The sequence below is a fragment of the Urocitellus parryii genome, chromosome 6, assembly GCF_045843805.1.
Source record: "Urocitellus parryii isolate mUroPar1 chromosome 6, mUroPar1.hap1, whole genome shotgun sequence".
Classification (NCBI taxonomy): Eukaryota; Metazoa; Chordata; class Mammalia; order Rodentia; family Sciuridae; genus Urocitellus; species Urocitellus parryii.
In genome coordinates this window covers 35,926,414-35,943,356 of record NC_135536.1, presented here as the reverse complement: position 1 = coordinate 35,943,356, position 16,943 = coordinate 35,926,414, and the positions used below count along the sequence as shown (strand labels likewise).

Genomic DNA, 16,943 nt, shown 5'->3' with positions numbered 1-16,943 from the left:
AGTGCTACTTGAACTTCACCCAGTTGACCTCTTCCCACTTTTAACTCAAAAATTTTTTTTCTTTGTAGCATCTGCCACATGGTACCTCCAGGTCCTGTGTATGTCAGTTGCTGCAGAAATGGATTTGGAAGATGCAGAAATACCCAAGCAACAAGATCCTAAATCTAACTAAATACTACCTAGAATCCTGAGATGTGGAAAGCAGGGGCTAAAGCCAAGGGAGCTTTGAAGTACAGCTCACTTCTTTGGAGGCGACATTCAGGAGTCTGGTCTAGGCAGCTTCAACCTTTGAACTTGCATTTTAGAGATGACAAAGTAATTTATTTGTTTTGCTACGTATTGTTCCAGACTTTGTAAATGGATGGTAAAGCAGACTGTAGTGTGGCACTGTTGTTCCAGGAGCACCTCTGGGTGTGACTACTTACTTATCTTTTCCTTTAAAAGGGCCAACAATGCTCCAACCTTGTCTCCCTTTAGAGAGATAAGAAACTGTCACAGGTGCTGAACAATAATAAAAGGGTTATGTTCCTAAAAGTTTGAATTGCTTCATTTTATACAATGTCTTTGGGACAGCTCCCATTAGCCTAAGTATAGACAGACCCAAAACAATTTCTTCCCTTTCAAGCCAGCTATTGGAAGCTGATAAAAACAACCTCTACACAAACAAGAGAACTGTTGTAGAAAGATGTTAAGTTTTTGCATAAAAACATCACCTTAATTTTCACTAAAAATCTAGTAATCTATTTCTTGATGTAAATGGAAATTGTATAGGTTATCAAGAAATGTGGTTATAATTCTCAGATACAATCTTATCAGTCATTTCTCTATGACCACAATGCAAATATGGCTGGAACATACACACAGGGTAGAAGTGTAAGGTCTTAATGCCAGGTAAAAACGGTCAGATACTTCCCAAGAGCATGGGCTATCAAAAGAATCTTGACCCAACCTATTCATTTCTCTGAAGTACATAATCCATTTCTGTTTAATAAAATATCAGGAAGCAGCATGTAGTACAGAGGTTTCCTAATCCTGTGGAAAGGAAGATTGCTTGGCTCCCCTGTACTTTTATATGCAGGAATAAGAGTTTGTAGTGGAATCAGTTTTTTAAATGAACATCTCCACATCCTACAGTTCCTAGGCCTGATACAAGGACAAAGCATCAAGTCTGTCTTTAGGATGGTTCTTTGAGGAGACAGAGTTTCTGACAGAATGAGCAGGGAACACAAGTCAGCCAAGTGTGTCACGCCAGGGCTGCTTTGACTTTGGTTTGCTGCTGTTGCTGTTGCTGCTGCTGCTGCTGCTGGGGGTTTTGGGAGGGTGATTCTTTTCATGCTGTAGTAGAGGGTTGTGGGTAAAGGTCTGCCGTAAGGGACCTGGAGGAAGAGAAAATAAATCTCAATGAGCAAAGAAAAAGAAGAACTGTAAGGCAGAATTTAGCCTGAAAGGATTATTTACCCCTGGCTGCTAGCTCCAAGTGGTTCTGCATGCGTCGTTCACGCTCACGGAGCTGATGTGCAATTTCAGCATTCTTCCAGCCTGGGTAAGGAGGAGCTCAACTGTTAGTCCCATTCCCATTTTTTTAGACCACTTTCCCCTCTTCATGTCCTTACCTTGTTTGAAGCTCTTTATGAAGCCTTCCCGGGGAGGTAATTTGTCAGGGTCATGCACAACACGCTGGGGTATTTTAAGTACAGTGCGTACTGCTGGAATCCGGAGGCAGGCTACTTGGCCCAGGGAAAACATATTGGAGGAGAGCCAGTACATGAACACTGCCTAGGTGAGAATAAAGGGAAGGTCCTCAGAGACTGTATTCCTGGTGGCTGGACTAGATGGGAGGTCTTGGAATCATTTCCTAAGCCATTACCTACCGAGGGGAAGTGGATGGTTATGGGCAAGACTGCCAGGGGCATCACTCTGATAACATTTCTCATCCACTGAAGGTCAGAACTTTGCACACCTGTGTCAGCACCTAGCTGCCAAAAACAAAACAAGGGAGCAGAGAAAAGGAGTTTTGAACGTATGTCAGTTTTAGTAATCTGGTCTTACCCACTGACTATTTCTCCAGGGAAATTTCCAGCCACTTTACTCCCTACTCCCAATTTATGTTGCAGGCCTGGTACTTGGCCAACTTGGGCTTACCTCCAGGACACCCCACATTGTAGCAGTGACTACTATCGGTAACATGTAGATGGGATCAGATATAGTGAGATCCTGGAACCACCAGAGGCCACCTGTCTGCATACTGGGCACAGGAAGGTTGGCCATCTCTCTCAAGGCAATGAAGAAGGAGATGAAGACTGGTGCCTATTACACAGGATAAGCAGTGTCAGCAAACTTTAAAAGAGGGGACATTTTCAGTACCCCATCACTGAAAGCCATGTATATCACCACCAACTGCTTTTGTGGAGGTCTGGGGCATGGAAAATACAGAGAAGGCCATTTGATGAAATAAGGAGGGGAATGTTTTTGCTCACCTGAGTCAGAGGCAGAATGAGGGGTTTAAAGAATTTAATATCGTGCTTTTTCTGGTAAAGTGTCATCTCCGAGGAGGCCCTGTAAACTGGGAGGTGAGGCACAATTAATGGTTGGGCTAACAGTTATGTCAGTGAGGGTGAACACCTGGCCCATGAAATTTCTAATTAACCTTGGACAGTCCCTGAAAGTGTTAGGCCTGAGAAACAGCTAAATCTTTAGAATTTGCCCAATTGTTGCAATTCCTGGTTTAGGTTGTCTCTTTCCCCTAGGAGAATGTCTGCAAATGTGGTCCTCTCACATTCATACTGTAACTGACTCACACTCAACATTGTCTCCTGCCAACTTGGCCTCTCTGATTCTAGTGGAAAACTTCTGGATCTCTGGCAAGTGGTTGTGAATCTTGGCTGCCTCTCGCTGGCCCTTCACGATGAGAGGAAAAACGAGGCAGCGGGCAAGGACTGTACCTGAAAAACACAAACTAGAATTAAAACGAAGTTAAAGCACTTCTGTAGTTAGAAGGTTGAAGATTTTTTTAAGTCCTCAATGATAAAAATCTCTCTTATTTCAGCCTTTTCTATACTGTGACTCATGCCCAAAGGGCCCAGAACTCAGAAGTTGAAGACACAGGAGAGAGATAATTTAAGGAGCAAGGTGTAGAAAGAAACAAAACTCAAAGCATAATTTAAACCTTAACAAGAGGAATGTGGTTACCTTCCTAATTTGGGAGTTTCAGTGCCTGATCAGACTATTCTCTTAAACCAGGGTAGCTTCATCACTGTTAATAAGGCCCTCTTACTTCAACTCCCTGCTCATGTTCAAATATCTATACTTCTTGAATCTTAGATTATCAAGCCACTTTATAATGCTCTTCAGGAAATAAAAATAGAGTGCACCTAAGCTTCATGAACCTGTACCATTCACTTGAATTATCTGTTTGACTCTTATATTCCTGTACCTATTTCCTTAATCCTCTCACAGAAATGCCATCTTTAAGGTTCTATCCCTAGGTCCCCATTCTACCCGTGTCCAGGATATATTTCTCTTACATGCTGCAATGGCCCCCCACCAAGGAAGGCCCAGGTTAACATGCATAAATTCCAGGAGGTTCTGGATCAATCCCACTGGGGTGTATGACCCTAGTCCCAGTTCAGCGAAGCTCTGTTCTGCAACAGCTTGGATTTTATCTGTAGTTCCTCCAGAAGCCACCTCAGGTACTGCTGTGGGTGAAGGAGTTGCAGGAACAACAGGAGGTACTTGGACCTATGTGAAAGGAAGCCATGTGTGTATTTATTAAATAGGACTCACAGAAAGTGAGGTCCTCTATGATAATCAATACTGGATTCTGTTTTCTCGACTCTCTTTCTTTCCTCCCAGGTTGGCTTACAATGTCCACAGAATTCATGCTTAAAAAGGACATATTTTTTACTACTAGGTAGGAAGATAAATTATTTAAAGTAAGAATTCATGACTTTTTTTCATCCTGGGAAGTTACTTCTCAAAATCACCGTTTCCTGAACTTCAGTCATCTATAACTATTACAATTTCCCCCATATGTTGAAATAAACTATCACACAATTTATCTTTAAAATCAAATCAGTTTTTTTTTTTTTTTTTAACTGAACTGTTTTTCTTTTCAGGGCTGGGGACTGAATCCAGGGTCTCCTGCATGCAGGAAAGTGCTCTACCACTAAACTACACCCCCAGCCTTCAATTCACTTTTTATGACCAAAAACCCCACTTGGTCGCCTCGGGGCTGAGGATGTGGCTCAAGCGGTAGTGCGCTTGCCTGGCATGCATGCGGCCTGGGTTCGATCCTCAGCACCACATACAAATAAAGATATTGTGTCCGCCGAAAACTAAAAAAATAAACATTAAAAAAATTCTCTCTCTCTTAAAAAAAAAGAAAAAAGAAACAGCATCCATGAAATCATGTATTTATTAGCAAATTATAGTTTTCCTAATACACAAACCTGGAGTCATTTTTCACATTACCATCATTAGCTTAGCATTACTCTGGCAAAGAGTACCTTGAATATAACATAAATCTCTCATTGATGTACTTCAATCATTTCCCCATTGAGTTAAAAATCCATTCCAAGCAGATGCTAGTATTTTGGGAAGCTGGGTGAAACGTGGGAAAGAACCCTGCTACATATTCCTCTTGCCCCTCGAACAAAACAAAACTATCCAAGAAGTAGGAACCAAAGGCTCGTTACCTGGGCTTCTGCAAATGAAATGGCAGAGGTACTGAGGCAGCGGTGGCTGGAGGTTGTGAGGAGGACATAATGCGGTTGCCTGCAGCCCGGGTGGCTTGGGACCTGGATCCCCTCTCTCAGCGGTTTCCGCGGCCACTGCGAGGACTCTACGATACTGTGGAACTAATCAGATGAAAGGATAATGGAATGTCTATGCTGGAAGCAGAAGGCCCAGAGTGAGGCCACAGGGTATTCACTAGGCTCACCCCTCAAGAAGCAGACAGCTTGCCATCCAGGCGAGCACATTGCTGCTCTGCTCTTGCAGACTGCCGGCCTGAAGGCATGCAACTGGGGCATATAGGGTGGAGCTCAAGCCGGAGTTTCCTGACCTCAGTTACCGCAGACCCACTCCGGGGTACAGGCCCGAGGCTGCTGAGAACTTGACCCGGGGTAAGGTAATCCCTGAAAACCGACAACATAACGGGGCCACCCAGCCCTCCGAGACCGAGACGTAACCCGAGGTCATGACACTCAGATCCTGGTAACCAGGTCAGCGGCTGCTCCTGTCCCCGGCGTAGGGTGCGGGGGCAGGGCAGCATCCTGGCTCTCAGTTTGGGTACAACTTTACCTGACGCTGGGGCCGTAGCAGGCGCACAAGCTCCCGGCGTCCGCACATCAGGCCCATCGCCATTTTGCCCGGAAGAGGACTTGCTTTCGCGCATGCGCACTCAGAACGCAAGCCCGCAGGAGGAGGCCCTTTTGGAAATGGGCGTGGGAACAGAGTTGTCGCCACAGATCAGGTAGTAAAGAGCGGAGCTTGGTGGCCATATTTAATGTGGGCAAAAGCCTCAAAGGGTCATGTTTAGTAAGGTCGCGCGGAAGGTGTCCTCCAGAGGCTTGAAGGGGGTTGAAGTTAAGAGCCATCGTTAGTGGCCATTGTTAATGACTGTTTAAACCTGGGAGTTTTTAAAGCCAGTGATTGTCTTCTGATTTGTTGGGTTAAAAATAGCCTTTGGTCTGGGCGTGATGGTGCACACCCCGGAAGTCCAGTAATTGAGACTGAGGCTAGAGTATCTCAAGTTCAAGGCCAGCCTCAGCAACTTACAAGAACCTGAGTAACTTTTGCCGAGTAACTTTTATTTTAAGGTTTCAAAATAAAAACTAAAAACGGCTGGGGATGTAGCTCAGTGGTACAGCACCCCTGGGTTTGATCTCCAGTATCAAATAAATAAACAAGTAGCTTTTGGATATCTTGGCTGTACTTGGCATTGGTTTTTCCCACCTAATGATGTTCAATTTTTATATACTAGATAATATTGTAATCGCAGATTCAATGACATTTGAGGGTAGTCTGGAGTTTGACAGAAATGGAGGGAAGGCAGCTTCTAGGAAATATTTTACTCCCACTTAAAAAAAGCAAAGCTCTGGACTGGAGTGTGGCTCAGTGGTAGGGTGCTTATCTGGCACGTCGGAGTCCCTGGGTTCAATCCTCAACACCACATATAAGTAAGTAAAAGATCAATTGACAACTAAAAGATATTAAAAAAAAAAAAAAAAGAAGACAAAGCTCCACCGTTTCTTTTTCCCTCAAGTGGGATTATGTGAAGATTGCAACTATAATGGTACAAATCAAAAGGTGAAAAGCTGACACACTGCACATAGTTGAATAGAAAAAATAGGAAAAAACCACCTGCATACTTGGTGTTCTTGAGCTGCTAAACCACACTTGTAACCACTTATTTCCATATTTCTAGACTTTGTTCTGTAAGATAAAGATCTTTATTGTCTAGACTCTTAGTCTGTTGTGAAGGTATTTGTTCAGGCTGGCCTTGAATTTGTGATCCTCTGCCTCAGCCTCTGAGTCACTGGGATTACAGACTCTGTCACCTTGTCCAGCTGGTAATCTATTTCTTGAAGCTGAAAACATTCCTAAAGATATGTAAAGTGAAGTTATCCTCCCTGGAGGAAAAAAATTACTGCACAGAAAGGTGTGAGTTGATTGATTTCAGTCACTACTAGTTTGGGGTGGTTATGAATGCATCTGATAGAAATGGTAAAAATAGGAGGCAAAGAAGTAGAATATGATTAGTAATAATTAGGTATAACATGTTGAATGGGATTAAACAAGGTTTTCAAATATTAATTTAAAACTCAGTGTGGTTTGAAGTGATGACGAATATTCAGTTTTGCATTGGGGAAAACTATCATGTTTTACTTACTTTGGTGACCCCAAACTAACCCTTCTCCCAGTATTTTCTCTGTTGGTAGTTCCCTCATCTTGAATCTTGTTGATGTGACTAGGATGCATTGGAAATGTTGCTATGCCAGTTCAGGGCATCTGCCTTAAGAAAATCTGGTAGTTTCTGCTTTTGCTTTCATGGGGAAACCAGCACTTATGTCAGAAGTTTTATTTCCCACGCTAACATGTTCTGAAAAGCCCAATCTAATCACATGGAAGAGCATGGAGGTCTGGACTAAAAGCCTCAGTTGAACGCCCAGCCTATAGTGCCAATGCCAGATATGTGAAGATGGTTAATTTGAAATTGGATTCTCCAGCCTTTTGGAGCCACTGTAGGTTACTATGTAGCATAAGGAAAGGCTGCCTCCATCCAGTTCTACCCATTTCAAAATTACAAACAAGTAAAACAATTGTGGTTTTTAAGTCACTAAATTTCAAATTACTTTACTTTGCAAGAATAGGTAATGGAAATGTGTTCTAATAGTGTAAGAGTCCGGCGAAATGTCGGAGTAAGAGACCACAAGAGACTGTCTTATGCAACAGCAGAAGGGTGGGTTTATTTGGAGACCAGCATGCTGGGGCCCGAGCTCTCTATAGCAAAGAGAGATAGAGCCCTGAGAACAGCTTGAGCAGAGCTTATATACTTTCCCTGGAGAGGGCAGCGAGAGAAGTTACATTTTGTAGTTTGGCAGTTGGGGAAAGCTCATTCTGGGAACAAGATTAGCAGACAGTCCACAGTTAGGGACAGCACATTCTGGGAACAAGATTAGCAAACAGTTCTTAAGATTTCATTTTTTTAAATTTTTTTATTTTTATTTTTTTGAGAGAGTGAGAGAGAGAGAGAGAGAGAGAGAGAGAGAGAGAATTTTTTTTTTTTTAACATTTATTTTTTAGTTCTCGGCGGACACAACATCTTTGTTGGTATGTGGTGCTGAGGATCGAACCCGGGCCGCACGCATGCCAGGCGAGCGCGCTACCGCTGAGCCACATCTCCAGCCCAGTTCTTAAGATTTCAACAGTGTTTTGTTAAGCATATAGAGAAACAGAGTGACAAGTACCTATTTTATTAACCTTTCAATAGTAAGTGAGTGGATATTTATTCTTGTAAAAGAACATGAGCTAATTGAAGTATATCTTACATTGCTTTGCACTTATTTCTGTGTTTTTATTGATTTTTCATGGAATGGGTCCTGTTTCCTTTTTTAGATTTTAGAGGTAGGGAACATGTCTCCTATTTTTTGCAAATCTTTTTTATTCACATTAGAAACATTAGTTTTTAAAAGTGATTGACTGACTTTCATTGGCAAAGGGCAGAGAATTACCAATTAAGAAAGCCATGACTTTGGTGGGTCACTCTAGCTTAAAAACATCAATTGGGCTAGGTGTGGTGGCACATGCTTGTAATCCCAGTGACTCAGGAGGCCAAGGCAGAAGAATTGAAAATTAAAAGCCAGCCTCAGTAACTGTTTTTTGTTTTTTTTTTTGGTTTGGTACTGGGGATTGAATCTAGGGGTACTTAACCACTGGGCTACATCCCCAGCACTTTTTTGTATTTTATTTAGAGACAGGGTCTCGCTGAGTTGCTAAATGCCTCACTAAATTGCTGCGGCCAGCTTTGAACTCCCAATTCTCCTGCCTCAGCCTCCCAAACTTCTGGGATTATAGGCATGCGCCACCATGCCCAGCTCAGCTTAAGTAATTTAGTGAGGTCCTAAGCATTTAGCAAGACCCTGTCTCAAAATAAAAAATAAAAATGTTAGTGATGTGGTTCAGGGGTTAAGGGCCCCTGGGTTCAATCTCTGGTTACCACCACCTCTTCACTTGGTATGACTACTGTGTTTGCAGAGAATCTGAGTATGAATGTATGTGTGTGTGTGTGTTGTATTTGTAGGTAGGATTAGGGCGTGGAAAGGTTTATTAAAACTGATATTCCATATAGCTTTGCCCACCTCCATTTTGTTATAATATTACTCTTATGATACCATAAATTCATATTCTTATTGAAGCTCCTTTGTACGTGATAAGTTGCTTCTGTCTTGCTTCATTTAAAAAATTTCTTTCAGTGTGAGTTTCTTTGGATTTATTCTACTTGGAGTTCATTGAACTTCTTTAAGTAATATCTCTTCCCCTTTCTAGATCTCTTATTTGAGAGTCCCTCGATGTATATATTAATCCACTTGACGGTGTCCCATATATCTCTTAGGATCTGACCACCTCATTCTTTTTTCTCTCTGCTTTTCAGATTTGACAAATGAAAGTAGTCCTACCTTCAAATTCTTTGATTCTTTCTTCTGAATAAATCTGTTTTTGAACTCCTTGTAGTAAATTTTTATTTCAATTATTGCATCTTATAACTTCAGAATTTGAGTTCTTTTTATAATTTTATCTTTGTTCATATTCACATTTTATTAATGCATCAAATATACCATTTTCCTGATTTTCTTTAGTTCTTTTCTTTCTTTTTTAAATACTGGGGATCCAATCCAGGTCTTGCACGATAGGCAAGTACTCTGCCACCAAGTAGCCAGAATCCCTAGTCCCTCCTTTAATTCTTTGTCCATATTTTTCTTTAGTTCTTTGAACATATTTAAGACAGCTATTTAAAAATCTTTGATATCTGGACTTCTCAGGAATGGTATCAGTCAATTAATTTTGCTCTTTATTTTTCTTTGTGTGTCTTGTTTTTTGTTTGTTTGTTTTGTCATTGTTGGAAACTGGGCATTTGAAAAAAAAATAGATATTTCCCCTTGTATTTTTTAGGATGATTCTGAACTAAAGCAGTCTTTCAACACAGAGCAAAGATTGCTTTGAGCCTAGGGACCAGCCTGAGGTGAAAGCTTCCGGTCTTGCCTCCTTGGGATTTTATGGAGTAAATGTCTTACCTTGGCCTGTGTGTGGCTCTCAATTTTCCTCTATACATGACTGCTTAAATCTTAATTTCCCCGAAGACTTTCCCTCTGGCTTCTCCTTGGGGCTTAAGTAGTCTACTGTATGTTGTGGAATGCCACCGTGAATTACGTGAGCTTATTTAAGCGTCTTCACTTGGCCTTGAGCCAGGAAAATTTAGGTTTGACATTATTGCAAACTACTTTGTGGCTCCTCCCACTCAATGGATTGCCCTATGAAGGTGACCTCTGTATTCCTTCTGCTAGGCAAACGCTCTTATATCTCTTCAGTGGGACCTAACCCGTTGGAAACTGCTCCTACCTTAACTAGCAAGGAACGTTCTATGAAAAACCTTTGATGTTTCTCCCATGTAAATAAAGCAATGCAGGCTCTCATGCTGTCTTTCCAGTGTGGAAGGTGACAGATAAGATCCAAGAGCCGTCTCACCCCCGCTTTCTAAAATTACTTCCTGAGTCCTGTGTTTTCTTCACTGTTTTCTCCTTCTTAGCTTTATTTCGTAGCCAGCCTATTCCACCAAAGAGGAACCTTCACTTCCACTGCAGTGGGGATGTGGGCGTGCATTCTCACCAATAGTCAGTCTCAATCTCAGTCTCTCTCTCTCTCTTTGTTTTTGGTACTGGGGATCTAACCCAGGAGGGGCACTTTACTACTGAACCATAATCCTAAACCCTTTTTATTTTTTGTTTTGATACAGGGCCTTTGTAAGTTGTTTAGGACTTTGCTAAGTTGCTGGGGCTAGACTTGAACTTTTGATCTTTCTATCTCAGCCTCCTGAGTTACTGGAATTTGAGTGCCACTGTGGCTGACTTTTTACCCATAATCTCTTGCTCCACTTGTTTGAGTCTAGTCTCTTTGCAGCTTTCATGAGTAGGGTCTGCTCCTTTTCATGATTGAGATCTGAGACCTCAGATGTATATAATTATTTTCAAATCTAGTTTATTTTTCTTCTTGTAGTTTCAGGGAGAGAACTTGGAATTAGTTGGCTGTCTCTTCCAGACTAAGAACACTGCCATACCAGGGAGCAGGTGAAACAGGACAAGTGAAAACACGAAGACTTTCTTTCTTTCTTACTTTTTTTTTTTTAATTGGTCACTCATTTAGTTGCTGTAAACCTTTGCTTTCTGGGGTTTCTATAGGTTAGTTAAGCCAGTGTTTTTTTTTTTTTTTTTTTTTTTTTTTAAGAATGTGGGGGTAGGTGGGAAATGAGAGCTTGGTGCTTCCTAATCTGTCATTTGTTGATACCATATAAGCTTCCATCTTAAAAAGAGAAAAAGATCAAATTAAACCCAAGTAAGTATAAGAAAATAAATGGAAAGTTAAGGGGAAAAAAAACAACAATAATGAAGTATGAAAAAGAAGAACAGAGGGGATTGGAGCTGGGGATGTAGCTCAGTGGTAGAGCACTTGCCTAGCATGCATGAGGCTCTGGGTTTGATCCCAAGCAGAGAGAGAGGGAAAGGGAGAGAATATGAATGTCAATGAAACAAAAACCAAAAAGCTGGTTCGTTGTGAAGATCAAAAAACTGTAGATAGCCAGTGTAATCCCGAGTGCACCTGTAATCACAGAGTGCACCTGTAAGCCCAGTGCTTTTGGGGACTGAGGTAGGAGGATCACAATTTCAAGGCCAGCCTCTCAGCAACTTAGTGAACCCCTAAGCAATTCAGCAAGACTCTGTCTCAGAATAAAAAATGAAAAGGACTGGGGATGTGGCTCAGTGGTAAAGCACCCCTTTGTTCAATCCCTAGTACCCAAACATCAAACCAAACCAACCAACTAATCAACCAAGCAAAAATAACCCAAAACCCTAAATAAACCTATAGTTTATTGATAGATTGATCAGGGAAGTGTGTGTGTGTGTAACACAATACTAATGTCAGGAATTAAAAATTGAACCTCATTATGTACCACAGAGTAATAATGGAATATTATGAACAACTTTATACCAATAAACCAATGAACTACATGAAATGTACAAATTATCAAAATTACATTAAAAATAGAAAATATAAATATTCACACCATTAAATAAGTTCATTTTATTTTATTTTTTATACTTTATTTATTAATTTATTATTTGAATGTCGTGCTGAGGATCGAACCCAGGGCCTTGCGCATGCGAGGCGAGCGCTCTACCACTGAACCACAATCCCAGCCCCAAATAAGTTTAATTTATAACTAAATATCTTTTTGCCTAAAACAAAGCTAAAACCCCTTGAACCCAGCTGGCTTTACTGGTGACTTTTGCCAAACATTTAATGAAGAAATAATGACAATCTGTACAAATTCTTTGTCAAAATGAGGAGAGGAGACTACGTCTCAATTCATTTTACTTGGCCAGCAATAGTCCCAATACTAAGACCAAATAAAACAGTATAAGCAAAGAAAACTACAGACTCATATTTATCATGAACACAGAAATAAAAATCTTTAATAAAAAACTAACAAATTGAATCCAGTAATATGTAAAATGATAGTGCATCATATTCCAGGAATGCAAGCCTAGTTTACATTTGAAAATCAGTCAATGTAATCCATCTAGTAACAGAATAATTTCAAAACTCAAGCATTCAACAAACTAGGAATAGAAGGATAATTTTTATTCTGAAAAGAGGCATATACAAAAGATCCACATCAAGCATTGAGCTTTGTTGTAGAAAATTGAACTGTTTACCCTTAAGATCAAGAGAAAGGGAAAGATGAGCAGCCTTCCACTTTAATTCAAATTGTTCTGAAGGTCTGAGCTACAGCAATAAGGCAAAAAAGAATCAAATGGCACATAAACTTTACAGGAAAGAAATAAAACTTTTATTATTCACAGACAAAATATTTGTGTATGTCTGAAGTTCTCAGGAACTATACAAAAATTCTATTAGAACTAATGTGCATATTTAGCCAGGTTGTAGGATATGAGTTCAATACATAAAAATCAACTGAATTTTATACGATAGCTATGAACAATTGGAAAATTAAACAAAAACACCTTTTTACAACAGCATCAAACCCAAGAAACAGGAGTAAATTTAATAAAATATGTGTGAGATGTGTACACCGAAACAATATATTACTGAGAGAAAATTTAAAAGGCTTAATTAAATGGAGAGAGATACTTTGTTCATGGATTATAAGACTTAATTATGTTTGGATATTAGTTCTTTCCAAACTGATTGAGAGCAATCTCAATCTAATTCTAGTGTTTTTGTAGAAATAGACAAGTAATTAATCATTAACAGCAATTAACAAGCAACTTGAAAATGTAAAAGAGCAAGAATAGTCCATGTGCTTTTTGAAAGAGATGAGCAAAACTGGAGGATTTATAGTTCCTGATTTTAAGACTTACTTTCAAGCAACAGTGATAAAGACAGTGTGATATTGACACAGAATAGACATTTAGATAAAGGAGCAAAATAGAGTAACAAGAAATAAATCCATACGTATATGATCAATTTATTTAAATAAGAGTGCTAAAAGAGAAGGAAAGCCTTTTCAAAAAAATAATGCTAGAGCTGGGCATGGTGGTACACATCTATAATCCCAGGAGTTTGGGAGGTTGAGGCAGGAAGATCGTGAATTCAAAGCCAGCCTGAGCAAGGCCCTAAGCAACTTAGTGAGACCCTGTCTCTAAATAAAACATAAGAAAGGCTGGGGATGTTGCTCAGTGGTTAAGTGCCCCTAGGTTCAATCCCTGGTACAAAAACAAAAAACAAAAAATGCTAAAGTAATATCTATAGCTATGTCTATGGAAGAAATGTGAGCCCTAACCTTTAGTTTGGCTATATATGGAAATTAACTTGAAATGGATCATAGTCCTAAACTTAAAAATAAAGGTATGAATTTTTTAAAACAAAACAAAACAAAACCATTGGTAGTAAACAAAGATTTCCTAGACATGATACAAAAAACACTTATAAAAGTAAGATTTGACAATAGTATTTCCTGAGAGCTAAAAACATTTTGCTCTTTGAAAGACACCATTAGGAAAATTGAAAGGTGAATTGAACTTTTACACTCTATATGAAAAATAATCACAACACATATTTGATAAAATAGTTGTATCTAGAATATATTAAAAACTCTTCTTACAACTCCATTATTGGGAACAAAACAACCCAATGAAAATGGGAAATGTTGCAAATAGTAACTCCTCAAAGGAAGAGATCAGAAGAAATCACCAAAAATTACATGAAGAGAGACTCAAAATCATTACTCATCAGCAAGTTGTGTAACAGGGGTTCAATTGATGCTTTGACTATATCCCTGTAGCTTTGAAACTTACATATTTTTTTCTTTTTCCCAAACTTCTTCTCCCTGACCCTCTCCTTCTTGATCTCCCTGATATTCTTTTCCCTAACCTTCTCCCTGATCTTCTCCTTCCCAATCTCTCCTCCCTAATCTTATTTTCCCTGAGTCACCTCTTTAAAAGCTCCCTGTTCCTGCTGATGGGCAGAATCACAGCCTTTGGGACAGGAGTCCCCTGTGCTTCTCCTTTGCTCACAAAGCAATAAACCATTTTTTTTTCTTTTTCCCAAAACTGTGTCCTCATTATTGGATTGGCATCCAGGACAAGGACTGAGCTTTTGGCAACAGTTGCAAAATAAAACCGCAATGATATATAACTACACATCTACTAGAATTGCTGAAAATAATTGACTGACAATACTAAGTATTGGCAAGTATGTGAACCAACTAGAACTTGCATAAATTGTTGGGGGGATTTCAAAATGATACAATCTCTTATAAAGTTAAATATATACTTACCAAATAACCAAGCAATTCTGTTCCTAGTGTTACTGAAAGCTTAGTCCTTCACCCCCCCACCCTAATGCCAATCTGATAATTGATGACATGGTTTGAGGAAAGGAAAAAGAAGCTTTATTGCTTTGCTAGCAAAGGAGAAACACAGGGGATTCCTGTCCCAGAAGCTGTGATTCTGCCCATCATAGGAAGCAAAGGGCTTTGAAAGAGATGGTTCAAAGGCTACATTCCAGTGTTCTCTGCAGAATTGTAATTCACTTGCTAATTTGGGAGATAGTCAGCTCTGAGATCTTCTGGTGCCATCCCGAAAGTCTGAACCACTTTGTTCTTTTGGTGGATATGTGCTCAAGTACAGATAAGTCTGCATAGGATAGGGAAGAAAGGTAATTCTTTTCTCCCTGAGATTAAGGAGGGGGAGAGATTAGGAGCAGGGAGAGAGGAAGAGAAAGAAACATGTCCATTTTTCAAAAATAAGTCTCAGTGGCAGAGCAGCATGGTCTATATTCAAAGTATAAAGTGGACCACTGTTAACACTGGATGATTATTCAACAGAAATGTGAACATTTGTTCACTAAAAGACTTGCACATCAATGTTTATAGCAGCTTTATTTGTAATAATACCTGTGAGTTCCTTGCTTAGCATCTGGATAGCCATCTTAAGTGACAGCCACCGTTTTAAGGAAAAAGTTTAGCTTTCCCCACCTAAGTGCCTTTCTGAGAAAGGCTCACCAATCCCTCATACCAACTCAATCCTTAAGCGCCCGCATTAGGATCGGCCCGGGTCTGATTCCTGAACCTCCCCCATAAAAGTCCCAGAGCTCAAGCCTGTTTTGCCTCTCTCTCCTATAGAGAGATGGCCTGACAAATAAACTCTCGTATGTATCTCTACCTGGTCTCTGTCTTTAATTTCTCGCTTACCTGTCTTGTTTCTCACTTTTCCTTCATTACCAAAATGGAAACAATTCAAATGTTCATCAGTATGTAGATGGATAAATTCTGGTATATTCATGCAATAGAATACTACTTAGAAAAAGAAAGGAATAGTCTACTGATACATACAACAAAATGGTTGATTCTCAGAAATACTATCCTGACTGAAAGAAACCAGACACAAAAGAATACATAGTCTAATTTCATTGACATGAAGTTCTAGAACTAAGAAATTATAGCAACAGAAAGCAGGTTAATGATTGCCTGGACTTTCAGGTGGATGGGAGAGGGTAGAATTGACTGTACAGGGACAAGAGGGAACATTTTGTGGATGATAAAAATAATTTATGGGCTAGCATTGTGGCTCAGTGTTAAAGTGCTTGCCTAGCATGTGTGAGGCACTGGGCTCAATCCTCAGCACCACGTAAAAAATAAATAAATAAAATAAAGGCATTGTGTTCAATTACAACTAAACTCAATATATATATATGGAATAATTTAAAATTTGATAATGGTGATGGTTACGATGTGAATATCAAAACTCAGCAAACTATTCACTTAAATGGGCACATTTTACATAAATTATAAATAAAAAAAATTTTTTTATGTGTGATACTCAGGAATGAACCAAGAGTCTTGTACATACTAGGCCAGTCCTCTATCACTGAGTGACATTCCCAGCACTTTTAATTTTTATTTTGAGTAGCTGGGATTATAAGTGTGCATCACCATGCCTGGTTTGATTAAAGTATTTAAAAGAGAGTATTTAATGAGGTCTGAGGTAACAAGATATAGACTAAATTGTGAGGATATACAAACAATCTATATTTTAAACAACAAAGGAATAATATCAACTTAGGCTGTATTCCTTCAATTGAATAATATATATAATCATCAATATTTTTGATGATAACAAGGTGGCAAAATGATCATGATTTAGTACAAATGTTCATAATTAGTAGAAGAAGCAGACTACAAAATTATAAGTATATTATAATGTTAATTTTGTGAAAATGAAAAAAAATGTATTTTAGAAAAAAGCCCAGAAAAAATACAGCTAACATTTTACAATGGGTATCTCTAATTAATGAAATTACAGGTGATTTTATGTCCATCTTTATATTTTTCTATAATTTTAATATTTTTCATAATGATTATATTATTGTTTATACTGCTAGGTACTATTTGTGTTTTTTTGTTTGGTTGGTTTTTTTTTTGGTGCTGGGGATCAAACCTAGGGCCTTGTGCATGCAAGGCAAGCACTCTTAACATCTGAGCTATAGCCCCAGCCCTGCTAAGTACTATTTGTATTAGTTTGCTAGGCCTGCCATAACAAAATATCACACACTGGTGATTTAAATAAGAGAAATTAACTTTCTCACAGTTCTGGAGGCTGGAAGTCCATAATCAAGATATCAGTGGGCTTTGTTTCTTCTGAGTT

General features: G+C 39.3%; 2 protein-coding genes across 4 annotated transcripts in view; one reads left to right on the top strand and one right to left on the bottom strand.

The window, feature by feature from the left end:
- The window catches only part of Slc7a7 (solute carrier family 7 member 7), a 57,809-nt gene extending 57,091 nt beyond the window's left edge, over positions 1-718 (top strand). For all 3 annotated transcript variants that reach the window (XM_026406022.2, XM_026406023.2, XM_026406024.2), the window contains exon 10: positions 69-718. In XM_026406022.2, coding sequence (XP_026261807.1) covers positions 69-172 — 104 coding nt within the window. In that variant the 3' untranslated portion in view covers positions 173-718. The remainder of the gene's footprint in view (positions 1-68) is intronic.
- Positions 674-5,406, bottom strand: Oxa1l (OXA1L mitochondrial inner membrane insertase). Its single transcript, XM_026406025.2, has 10 exons — positions 5,302-5,406; positions 4,695-4,856; positions 3,525-3,738; positions 2,799-2,942; positions 2,478-2,563; positions 2,143-2,307; positions 1,872-1,976; positions 1,614-1,776; positions 1,459-1,539; positions 674-1,376 (listed from the first exon to the last, which is right to left on the bottom strand). Exons 1-10 carry the CDS (start codon positions 5,362-5,364, stop codon positions 1,231-1,233), a joined length of 1,329 nt encoding a protein of 442 aa, XP_026261810.2. The 5' UTR covers positions 5,365-5,406; the 3' UTR covers positions 674-1,230.
- Positions 5,407-16,943: the final 11,537 nt, after the last annotated feature.

Bases quoted from the DNA above. Each gene is read 5' to 3' on its own strand.
- Oxa1l (XM_026406025.2), bottom strand. From the start codon at position 5,364: ATGGCGATGGGCCTGATGTGCGGACGCCGGGAGCTTGTGCGCCTGCTA. The intron at 3,739-4,694 runs GTAACGAGCCTT...CCTTTCACATAG, and splicing joins TTTCATTTGCAGAAGCCCAG to GTCCAAGTACCTCCTGTTGT. The intron at 1,977-2,142 runs GTAAGCCCAAGT...TGTTTTTGGCAG, and splicing joins CAATGTGGGGTGTCCTGGAG to CTAGGTGCTGACACAGGTGT.